This window comes from Hemitrygon akajei, chromosome 3 (assembly GCF_048418815.1).
Source record: "Hemitrygon akajei chromosome 3, sHemAka1.3, whole genome shotgun sequence".
Lineage (NCBI taxonomy): Eukaryota > Metazoa > Chordata > Chondrichthyes > Myliobatiformes > Dasyatidae > Hemitrygon > Hemitrygon akajei.
Window position 1 is genome coordinate 113,261,975 of NC_133126.1, and position 12,504 is coordinate 113,274,478.

The following is a 12,504-nucleotide window of genomic DNA, read 5'->3' on the forward strand; positions in this document are numbered from 1 at the left end:
AAGTCTCTGCTAATTAGAGAGTCACAGTGTGACTTCACCACACCCTGTTCCAATTCCAACCTCACTCCTTCCGAACGCTCTGCTCTCCGCTCCCTCTGCACCAATCCCAACCTCACTATAAAACCTGCTGATAAGGGGGGAGCTGTTGTTGTCTGGCGTACTGACCTCTACCTGGCCGAGGCACAGCGACAACACTCTGATACCTCCTCTTATTTACCCCTTGATCTTGACCCCACTAAGGAGCACCAGGCCATTGTCTCCTATACCATCACCTAACTTATCAGCCCTGGGGATCTCCCATCCACTGCCACCAACCTCATAGTTCCCACATCCCGCACTTCCCGTTTCTACCTCCTACCCAAGGTCCACAAACCTGCCTGTCCAGGTAGATCTGTTGTCTCAGCTTGCTCCTGCCCCACTGAACTCATTTTTGCATACCTTGACACTGTCTTATCCCCCCTTGTTCAATCTCTTCCCACCTATGTTCGTGACACTTCTCATGCTTTGAATTTTTTCAATGATTTTAAGTTCCCTGGCCCCCACAGTCTTATTTTCACCATGGACGTCCAGTCCCTATATACCTCCATCCCCCACCGAGATGGTCTCAAGCTCTTCGCTTTTTTTGGGATTCCAGACCTAACCAATTCCCCTCTACCACCACTCTCCTCCGTCTAGTGGAATTAGTTCTTACTCTCAATAATTTCTCCTTTGGCTCCTCCCACTTCCTCCAAACCAAGGATGTAGCCATGGGCACCCGTATGGGTCCCAGTTATGCCTGCCTTTTTGTTGGCTTTGTGGAGCAGTCCATGTTCCAAGCCAATACGGGTATCCATCCCCCTCTTTTCCTTCGCTACATCGACGACTGCATTGGCGCTGCCTCTTGCACGCATGCTGAGCTCGTCGACTTCATTAACTTTGCCTCCAACTTTCACCCTGCCCTCAAATTTACCTGGTCCATTTCCGACACCTCCCTCCCCTTTCTTGATCTTTCTGTCTCCATCTCCGGAGACGGCCTATCTACTGATATCTACTATAAGCCTACAGACTCTCACAGCTACCTGGACTATTCCTCTTCCCACCCTGTCTCTTGCAAAAAGGCTATCCCCTTCTCACAATTCCTTCGTCTCCACCGCATCTGCTCCCAGGATGAGGCTTTTCATTCCAGGTCGAAGGAGATGTCTTTTTTAAACAAAGGGGCTTCCCTTCATCCACCATCAACTCTGCTCTCAAACGCATCTCTCCCATTTCCCGCACATCTGCCCTCACCCCATCCACCCGCCACCCCACTCGGTATAGGGTCCCCCTTGACCTTACCTACCACCCCACCAGCCTCCAGGTCCAATGTGTAATTCTCCGTAACTTCCGCCACCTCCAGCAGGATCCCACTACCAAACACATTTTTCCCTCCCCCCCCCCCCCCCCACCTTTCTGCTTTTCGCAGGGATCGCTCCCTACGCGACTCCCTTGTCCACTCATCCCCCCCATCCCTTCCCACCGATCTCCCTCCTGGCACTTATCCTTGTAAGCGGAACAAGTGCTACACCTGCCCTTACACTTCCTCCCTCACCACCATTCAGGGCCCCAGCCAGTCCTTCCAGGTGAGGCGACACTTCGCCTATGAGTCGGCTGGTGTGGTATACTGCGTCCGGTGCTCCTGGTGTGGCCTTTTATATATTGGTGAGACCCGACGCAGACTGGGAGACCATTTTGCTGAACACCTACGCTCGGTCCACCAGAAAAAGCAGGATCTCCCAGTGGCCACACATTTTAATTCCATGTCCCATTCCCATTCTGATATGTCTATCCATGGCCTCCTCTACTGTCAAGATGAAGCCACACTCAGGTTGGAGGAACAACACCTTATATACTGGCTGGGTAGCCTCCAACCTGATGGCATGAACATTGACTTCTCTAACTTCCGTTAATGCCCCTCCTCCCCTTCTTACCCCATCCCTGACATATTTAGTTGTTTGCCTGTTCTCCATCTCCCTCTGGTGCTCCCCCCCACCTTTCTTTCTCCCGAGGCCTCCCGTCCCATGATCCTTTCCCTTCTCCAGCTCTGTATCACTTTCGCCAATCACCTTTCCAGCTCTCAGCTTCATCCCTCCCCCTCCAGTCTTCTCCTATCATTTCGCATTTCCCCCTCCCCCCACTACTTTCAAATCTCTTACTATCTTTCCTTTCGGTTAGTCCTGACGAAGGGTCTCGGCCCGAAACGTCGACAGTGCTTCTCCCTATAGATGCTGCCTGGCCTGCTGTGTTCCACCAGCATTTTGTGTGTGTTGTCGTTTGAATTTCCAGCATCTGCAGATTTCCTCGTGTTTACAGTGTGGAGATGTTCAGTTTGGTTTACCAATTCCGTGCTGATTGTCAATCGTTAAGCTAATATGACAATGATTATATTTTACTCTCCTTAAACTGATCACACACCTCAGATTCTACCACTAATCTACATGCTAGGGGCAATTTATAGCATCCAGTTAACATACTTTATTTATTTAGCAATGCAGTGTGGAACAGGCCCTTTGAGCCATCCTGCCCCTGTCAACACCATTTTAACCTGTCCACGGTGACCACTGTGGATCAGTGTTCTGCAAAACAGTCTGAGATGGTAGACGACAGGAAAAAGAACCAGTATACGAGTGACGTGTGATCCTACAGGGCTCTGTATCGGGCTCCATCTATTCACAAAGTTCCTAAAGAAAGGGTTGAGGGAAGACCATAAGACATAGGAGCCGAATTAGGCCATTTAGCCCATCGAGTCTGCTTCGCTACTCCATCATAGTTGATCCTGGATCCCACTCAATCCCATACACCTGCCTTCTTGCCATAACCTTCGGAGCTCTGATCAATCAGGAAACGATCAACTTCTTCCTTAAATATATGCACAAAATTGGCCTCCACTGCAGTCTGTGGCAGAGCATTCCACAGAGTCACTATTCTCTGGCTTAAAAAAAAATTCCTCCTTACCTCTGCTCTAAAAGGTTGCCCCTCAATTTTGAGGCTGTGCCCTCTAGTTCTAGGAAACATCTTCTCCACATCCACCTTATCTAGTCCTTTCAAAATTTGGTAGGTTTCAATGAGATTCCCCCCCCCCCCCCACCAATATTCTTCTAGGTTCAAGTGAGTACAGGCCCAAAGCTGCCAGTGCTCCTCATATGTTAACCCGTTCATTCCCTGAATCATCCTCATGAACCACCCTGGACCCTCTTCAATGACAACACATCCTTTCTGAGATATCAGGCCCAAAGCCGTTGACAATATTCCAAGTACGGCCTGACTAGTGCCTTATAAAGCCTCAGCATTTCTCCTTGCTTTTATATTCTATTCCCCTTGAAATAAATGCCACCATTGCATTTCCCTTTTTTTTTACTAGACTCAACCTGTAAATTAATCTTATGGGAATCTTGTACGAGGACTCTTATGTCCCTTAGCACCTCTGGTGTTTGCATTTTCTCCCTATTTAGATAATAGTATTGACCATGGTGCATTTAAAACATGGAAGAAAATGTCAAACTCAAATGGGTCAAGGACAGTGGAAGCAGACAGATCAATTGTCTTTGTTCCTACCATGTCGATTCCTTTTACCAAAATGTATTATCATACATTTTCCAACACTGTATTCCATCTGCCACTTCCCCCATTTTTCCAGTTTGTCACAATCACATTGCTTCCTCAGCACTACCTACCCCTCCGCCTATCTTTGTAACATTTGCAAAATTTGTTACAATCCATCAGTTTCATTATCTAACTGATTGACAATGTGAAAAGTAGCAGTCCCAATACTGACCCCTGAGGGACACCACTTGTCACTGGCAGCCAACCAGAAAGGACCCCCTTTATTGCCACTCACTGCCTCCTCTATCCATGCCAGTCTTGCCTGTAATGCCATAGGATTTTATCTTGTTAAGCAGCCTTGTGTGGCACCTTATCAAATGCCTTCTGAAAATCCAAGTAAATGACATGCACCGCTTCTCCTTTGTCTTGCCTGCCCCCCCCGGCTTGTTATTCCTCGAACTACTCTTAACAGATTTGTCAGCAAAATTTCCCTTTATAGAAACCCTACTGATTTTTGACCTCATCCTTGATAATAGACTCTTAACACTTTTCAAACCACTGTTAGGCAAACCAGCCTATAATTTCCTTCCTTTTGTCTTCCTCCCTTCTTAAAGAATGGAGTGACATTTGCGATTTTCCAGTCTTTCGGGACCGTGCCAGAATCAAGTGATTCATGAAAGATCATGAATAGTGCATCCATTATCTCTTCAGCAACCTCTCTCAGGACTCTGGGATGTAGTCCATATGTTCAACCTTAAGATCTTTGAGCTTGCCTTGCACTTTTTCATTTGTAGTAGCAATGACACTCACTCACTCCTGCTCCCTGACAATCAAGGACCTCTGGCACAATGCTCGCGTCTTCCACAGTGAAGACTGATGTAAAGTACCCATTAACTTCATCTGCCATTTCTTTGTCACCTATTGCTACTTCACCAGCATTATTTTCCAGCGGTCCAAAATCAATTCTCACCTCCCTTTTACTCTGTATATAATTGAGAAAACTTTTAGTATTCTGCTCTATATTATTAGTTAGTTTGCCCTCATATTTCATCTTTTCCTTGCTTCTAGTTTTTTTAATTGCCTTCTGTTGGATTTTAGAAGCTTCCCAGTCATCCAACTTCCCACTCACTTTTGCTACCTTATATGAATCCCTCAACTTTCGATTTATATATACCGAATGACTTGGCTTCCACATCTGTGTATGGCAATTAATTCCACAGATTCATCATCCTCTGGCTAAATAAATTCCTCCTCATGTCTGTTCTAAAGGGACATCCTTCTATCCTTCCATTCTACTCTCGTCCTAGACGCTCCCACAATAGGAAACATCCTCTCCGCATTCACTCTATCTAGGCCTTTCAATATCTGAAATGTAACTTGCTGTAAATTTTGAAGTTTATAAATGATACAAAGCTGTGGTGGGGTGGGATTTAAATGTGTGCATGTGTGTGTAGGAGTGTTGAGGTTGGGTTTGGGTGATGAGATAGGATGTAGGGAGGCAGAGATGTCTGCCGTATATGGGAGGAAGAGTTGGTGTGTGTCTGTGGGTGGATGGGAAGGTGGGTCAGGTGTGCATTGGCTGTCTGATCTTATCCGAAGAATTAAGTTCTTGCCAAGTAGGATGAGGGATTTACCAGGTGGGACCTGTGTACAGATTGGACTGGTTGGATTCATCTTCATAGAATATTGAATAATAGAATGGGATCTCATCGAAAAGTAGAAAATTCTAACAGAAGTATGGAAATTAAGTATAAGGGATATGTCCCTGATGGCTGGTGAGTCCATAACAGCCTCGATTTGGAGAGTAGGCTATTTAGAATTGATTGTGAAGTATTGGTGGAATTTTCTGTCTTGGTCCAACGTTGAGCTTATTCAAGTTAGAACTTTGGGCACAAACAACATGGAGGAGAGATGGGGAAGTGAATGAAGTACAGGGTTCTTGTCTAGGGAATCCCTAAAGATTAACTGAGTTTTTCAATAAATATTTGTTACAATGGGCTTTTCCATTTGATCTTTGCTATTTTAGTACCAGTGCAGATATTGAAATAAGGTTTTCACTCCTACCAGGTATCGCCTCTCGCCCTTGCCCTATGCTTACCTCCACCCCCAGCCCTCTCCACTAACAGTGAGACTGTACCAGGGGTCCATTGCTGTGAAGGATCCTCGCATGCTGGATTGTGACTTTGTCTCCTGCATTGAATTGTAAGTACTTATTTTACCATATCAGATTGATTGCGAGAATGTGGTGAGTGTGTATCCAGCTGATTTCTCACATGGTGAATTGACTGGGGCCTCCTATGTGCAGGAGGCACTCTCTTCTGGATATGGGCTTTCAAGTGTATGTCTTTTTGTTGTGACAGGCCCAATTCATATCTCCCACACTGCAAGTTGCACAGCCTGTACTATTACTAATGTGACTCAGTAAAAATGGTTAATCATACTGCTCTGTTGTCGTTCTTACTTTGCGCATACATAACATTTTGGCGACATGGATCAAAACACGAATGGCCATTCTACTGCAATCCATTTTATGCTGCAGCTATGGTGAAACTGATCCCTGGAACCTAGCTGTAATGAAGGAAAACCTAACTGGACTAATTTGAACTTCTACCAATTTTAACACCAATGGCAAAGCTAGAGAAGCAATGAAACTCGAGCTTCTTTGCATGCACTTGGACGAACTCGGGCAGAAATTCAGTAAATTTCAGTTAATTGGTCCATCAGTTAATCGGGGCAGCCACTTATTTCAGACAACTCATAAAGAACGAAAACTAATTGAGAAAAGAGCCAGGATTCCCTTTGTTTATTTGGAATCGTGTGTTGCTTAATTCTCCAGCAGTGAGTCCAGCATGACCTGGGTGATGGGGTCCTTGTTGATGGACACTGTCTTTTTGAAGCATCACTCCATGAGGATGTCCTGGATATCACTGAGGAGCTGACTCAGTTTACAATGCTATGCAGCTCATTTTGATCTTGTGCAGTAGCTCCCTCCCCCCCTCCCCCCTCCCCCCATACTGAATGGTGATGCAGCAAGTTAAAATGCTCTCCATGGTACATCTGTAGAAATTTGCGAGTGTCTTTGGTGACACACCAGTCACTTCCTTCGCATCACTAGTGGTGCTGCCATGTTCTTACACTTTTAATTCTACCTCTCAGTTATTCTGTTATTGTCACTTTAGCACTTCAGTTTGCACCATTGTACTTGGCGCAATACCTTTATTTTGCATTGTTACTCTTGTATTTGTTATTACCATTCTAATGTTTACTCTGTGAGCTCCAATGAGCAAGAACTTTCATTGCACCCTGGTCTATATGACAGTTAGCTAAACTGACTCAGCAGAAATGCCGAAAGTTTTGACATGATCATGTACACACAGATATGTTGAAGGGCAACATGCAGATGTGCTGAAGGAAGTGGTGGACATGTACTAATGTCCAGAATGCAGTGGGGCATTGGAGCTTGATTTAAAGAGCCTTGTGTGTTTATAGACATTGAGTGAGCTATGTAAAAACAGGCCTGAGACATTAGAAATGATGTGACTGAGTATTGTCAATATTAGTCTGTCTTTGAGGAACATGCAATAGACAATAGGTGCAGGAGTAGGCCATTCGGCCCTTCTAGCCAGCTCTGCCATTCACTGTGATCATGGCTGATCATACACAATCAGTACCCTGTTCCTGCCCTCTCCCCATATCCCTTGACCCCGCTATCTATAAGAGCTCTATCTAACTCTCTCTTGAATGCATCCAGAGACTTGGCCTCCACTGCCTTCTGGGGCAGAGCATTCCACATATCCACCACTCTCTGGGTGAAAAAGCTTTTCCGCATCTCTGTTCTAAATGGCCTACCCCTTATTCTTAAACTGTGGCCTCTAGTTCTGGACTCACCCATCAGCGGGAACATGCTTCCTGCCTCCAGTGTGTCCAATCCCTTATTAATCTTATATGTTTCAATCAGATCCCCTCTCATCCTTCTAAATTCCAGTGTATACAAGCCCAGTCACTCCAATCTTTCAACATATGACAGTCCTGCCATTCTGGGAATAAACCTTGTGAACCTACGCTGCACTCCCTCAATAGCAAGAATGTCCTTCCTCAAATTTGGAGACCAAAACTGCACACAATACTCCAGGTGGAGTCTCACCAGGGCCCTGTACAGCTGCAGAAGGACCTCTTTACTCCTATACTCAATTCCTCTTGTTATAAAAGCCAGCATGCCATTAGCTTTCTTCACTGCCTGCTGTACCTGCATGCTTGCTTTCATTGACTGATGTATAAGAACACCTAGATCTCGTTGTACTTCCACTTTTCCTAACTTGACTCCATTTAGATAGTAATCTGCCTTCCTGTTCTTGCCACCAAAGTGGATAACCTCACATTTATCCACATTAAACTGCATCTGCCATACATTTGCCCACTCACCCAACCTGTCCAAGTCACCCTGCATTCTCATAACATCCTCCTGACATTTCACTCTGCCACCCAGCTTTGTGTCATTGGCAAATTTGCTAATGTTACTTTTAATCCCTTCATCTAAATCATTAATGTATATTGTAAACAGCTGCGGTCCCAGCACCGAACCTTGCGGTACCCCACTGGTCACAGCCTGCCATTCTGAAAGGGACCCGTTAATCGTTACTCTTTGTTTCCTGTCAGCCAGCCAATTTTCAATCCATGTCAGTACTTTGCCCCCAATACCATGTGCCCTAATTTTGCCCACTAATCTATGTGGGACTTTATCAAAAGCTTTCTGGAAGTCCAGGTACACTACATCCACTGGCTCTCCCTTGTCCATTTTCATAGTTACATCCACAAAAAACTCCAGAAGATTAGTCAAGCATGATTTTCCCTTCATAAATCCATGCTGACTCAGACTGATCCTTCTACTGCTATCCAAATGTGTTGTAATTTCCTCTTTTATAATTGACTCCAGCATCTTTCCCACCACTGACATCAGGCTGACCGGTCTATAATTCCCTGTTTTCTCTCTCCCTCCTTTCTTGAAAAGTGGGACAACATTAGCCACCCTCCAATCAGCAGGAATCTATAGAACTATAGAATCCTGAATCTATAGAACATTGGAAAATGATTACCAATGCGTCCACGATTTCTAGAACCACCTCTTTAAGTACCCTGGGATGCAGACCATCAGATCCTGGAGACTTATCAGCCTTCAGTCTCAACAGTCTATCCAACACCGTTTCTTGCCTAATATAAATTTCCTTCAGTTCATCCTTTACCCTAGTTCCTTTGGCCACTATTACATCTGGGAGATTGTTTGTGTCTTCCCTAGTGAAGACAGATCCAAAGTACCTGTTCAACTCGTCTGCCATTTCCTTGTTCCCCATGATAAATTTACCTGTTTCTGCCTTCAATAGTCCAATTTTGGTCTTAACTGTTTTTTTGCTATTCACATACCTAAAGAAGCTTTTACTATCCTCCTTTATATTCTTGGCTAGTTTACCTTCGTACCTCATTATTTCTTGGCGTATTGACTTTTATGTTATCTTCTGTTGCTCTTTAAAAGCTTCCCAGTCCTCCGGTTTCCCGCTCATCTTTGCTATGTTATACTTCTTTTATTTTTATACTGCCCTTTACTTCCCTCGTCAGCCACGGCTGCCCCTTACTCCCCTTAGGATCTTTCTTCCTCTTTGGAATGAACCGATCCTGCACCTTCTGCATTATTCCCAGAAATACCTGCCATTGTTGTTCCACTGTCTTCCCTGCTAGGGTATTGTTCCTTTGAACTTTGGCCAGCTCCTCCCTCATAGCTCCATAGTTCCCTTTGTTCAACTGTTATACTGACTCATCTGATTTTCCCTTCTCCTTCTCAAATTGTAGGTTAAAACATATCATATTATGGTCACTACCTCCTAATGGTTCCTTTACCTCGAGGTCCCTGATCAAATCTGGTTCATTGCACAACACTAAATCTAGAATTGCCTTCTCCCTGGTAGGCTCCAGTACAAGCTGTTCTAAGAATCCATCTCAGAGGCACTCCACAAACTCCCTTTCTTGGGGTCCAGTACCATTCTGATTCTCCCAGTCTACCTGCATGTTGAAATCCTCCATGACAACTGTATCATTACCTTTGTGACATGCCAATTTTAACTCTTAATTCAACTTACACCCTACATCCAGACTTCTGTTTGGGGGCCTGTAGATAACTCCCATTAGGGTCTTTCTACCCTTAGAGTTTCTCAGATCTATCCATACTGACTCTACATCCCCTGATTCTATGTCCCCCCTCGCAAGGGACTGAATATCATTCCTCACCAACAGAGCCACCCCACCCCCTCTGCCAGTCAGTCTGTCCTTTCGATAAGATGTATATCCTTAAATATTCATTTCCCAGGCCCTGTCCGCTTGAAGCCATGTCTCAGTTATTCCCACAACATCGTACTTGCCAATTTCCAAGTGAGCCTCAAGCTCATCTTCTTTATTCCTTATACTTCGTGCATTCATATATAATACTTTTAATTCGTTACTCCCCTCTCCTTTCATATCATGCGGTTATCCATGCAGTTATCACCTGTGATTACATAGAACAGTATAGCACATGAACAGGCCTGAAGGCCACGATATTGTGCCAGACTAATTAAGTAGCGCTTACGTCCCAGGTTCAATTTTGTCGCTGTGTGTAAGGAATTTGTAAATTCTCCCCATGACCGCGTGGGATTCCTCCAGGTGTTCCGGTTTCCTTCCACATTTCAAAGACATATGTGTTAGGGTTAGTAAGTTGTGGGCATGCTATGTTGGCAATGGGAGCATGGCGGTACTTGCCAGCTGCCCCAGCCCATCCTCACACTGTGTTGGTTGTTGATGCAAATAAAGTATTTCACTGTATGTTTTGATGTACATGTGGCAAATAAGGTCATCTTTATCTTCATCTTTTGTTTATACAGTGTCCATATCCTTCCATTCTCTGCACTTTCACGTGTGTATCCAAGAGCCTCCTAAACACCTCTGCTGTATTTGACTCTACCAGTGGCAGCTTATTTCAGACACTTATCACTGCCTGTGTTTTTAAAAAAAAACAACTTTAAATATTCCCTCCCCTTCACTTTAAATGCATATTTTCTAGTAATTGACATTTCTACTCTGAGATAAAGATTTTTCCTGGCTCTCTATGCCTCTTAAAATTTTATAAATTTCTATCAGGTGTCCCCTCAGCCTCTGATACTTGGAGTAAACAACCCAAGTTTATGCAATCTTTCCTTATAGCTAATGCCCTCTATACCAGGCAGTGTCCTGGTTACCTCTCCTGCACCCATTTTAAAGCCTCCATATAACGGAGTGATCAGAAATGACTGCAATACTCCAGTTGTGACCTAACCAGAGTTTTATAAAGCTGCAACATAACTTTCTGACTGTTGTGTGACTCTGAACTTAGTCATTACAAGGGGCAATTTACAGCAACTATTTAATCAACCTATTTGTCTGTTTTAGAGATGTGAGAGGAAACCAAGGCGCCCAGAGAAAACTCATGTTTGCAGGGAGAATGTGCAAATTCCATTCGGACTGCACCAGAGATCAGGATTGAACCTGGGACATTAGAGCAGTGAGGTAGCAGTTCTACTTGGTGTGACATTGACCACTCAATGTTCTTACTACTTTCCTGAAATATTTCAATTAAAATCCAATAACTGGGTTAAATTGGGGTTGTGCACACTCTGCTTAGACCTATGCTGTGGAGATGTAAACCAAGGAAGTGAATGATTAATGAAGCTGGTAGCTGTGCAAGAAATACTAAAAGATGAAACCATTGTCTGAATGGTTGGATGAAGATCAGTCCACTCCATTCTCTAGGATTTGACACTGGTGTGATAATCAGGAAATGTTCATTGTAGTTTTTGGGAATCTGAATAAAAACCGAACTGTTGGGAACACTCAGCAGGTTGGGCAATATCTGTAGAGAGTTAATATTTCAGAACCAAGGCCTTCCAGAACTGGGGAAAAGAGAAAACAGAATGATTTAATGTTGCAGAGAGGGTTTGGGAGGAATGGCAGACACTGGAGATGTCTCGGATAGGGTGAGGCTAGCATTGTTAGAGGGATAAGTTGTAGAGGTCATCCATTTGTGTTAAAGGCGGGCCAATAGAGAGGGGAAAAATTAATGAATGAAGTGAGATCAGTTAGAGCAGGGGTTCCCAACCTGGGACCCACTGACCCCTTGGTTAATGTTAGGGGTCCATGGCATAAAAAAGCTTGGGAACCCCTGAGATAGAGAGTGAGAATATAGAAGCAGCAATGTGATAGAGTGTGAAATTGGTATCGGATTGGATTCTTATTGTCACATGTAGCAAGTACAGTGAAAAGCTTGTCTTGCATACCGTTCATACAGATCAGATTATTACACAGTGCATTGAGCTAGAATAAGGTAAAGCAATAACAATGCAGAATAAAGTGTAAAAGAGTGCAATGCAGGCAAGTGCAAGATCATAATGAGGTAGATTGTGAGGCCAAGAGTCCATTGAATCGTATAATACAAGTGGTCAGTTCAAGAGTCTTATAACTGTGGGATAGAAGTTGGTGGTATGTGATTTTTTTTGTGTTATCTGCCTGATGGAAGAGGATAGAAGAGAGGATGTCTGGAGTAGTGGATGTCCTTGATTATGTTGCCAGTGAAAAGTATAGACAGAGTCCACAGAGGGGAGGCTGGATCCTGTGATGTGATGAGCTGTGTTCAGAATTCTCTGTAGTTTCTTGTGGTCATATGCAGAATAGTTGCCATGCCAATCTGTTAGGCGTTCAGATCGTCACAAAAACCTCAGCAAGTCTGGTAACATCTGTGGCAGGAATTATTTACTGTAGAATCTCTTGTTTACTAATCCAGATAGAATACTTTCTATGGTGCGTTGATAAAAATTGGTAAGAGTTGATGGGACATGCTGAATTTCTTTAGCCTCCTGAGGAATTAGAGGTTGGTGAGCTTTCTTGTGGTTG

The 12,504-nt window shown here is 44.1% G+C and overlaps 1 protein-coding gene across 4 annotated transcripts in view; it reads left to right on the forward strand.

Moving 5' to 3' along the window:
* The window catches only part of henmt1 (HEN methyltransferase 1), a 50,082-nt gene that overhangs the window by 10,712 nt on the left and 26,866 nt on the right, over positions 1–12,504 (forward strand). For all 4 annotated transcript variants that reach the window (XM_073040616.1, XM_073040617.1, XM_073040618.1 and 1 more), the window contains exon 4: positions 5,626–5,760. In XM_073040616.1, the coding sequence (XP_072896717.1) occupies positions 5,626–5,760 (135 nt within the window). The remainder of the gene's footprint in view (positions 1–5,625; positions 5,761–12,504) is intronic.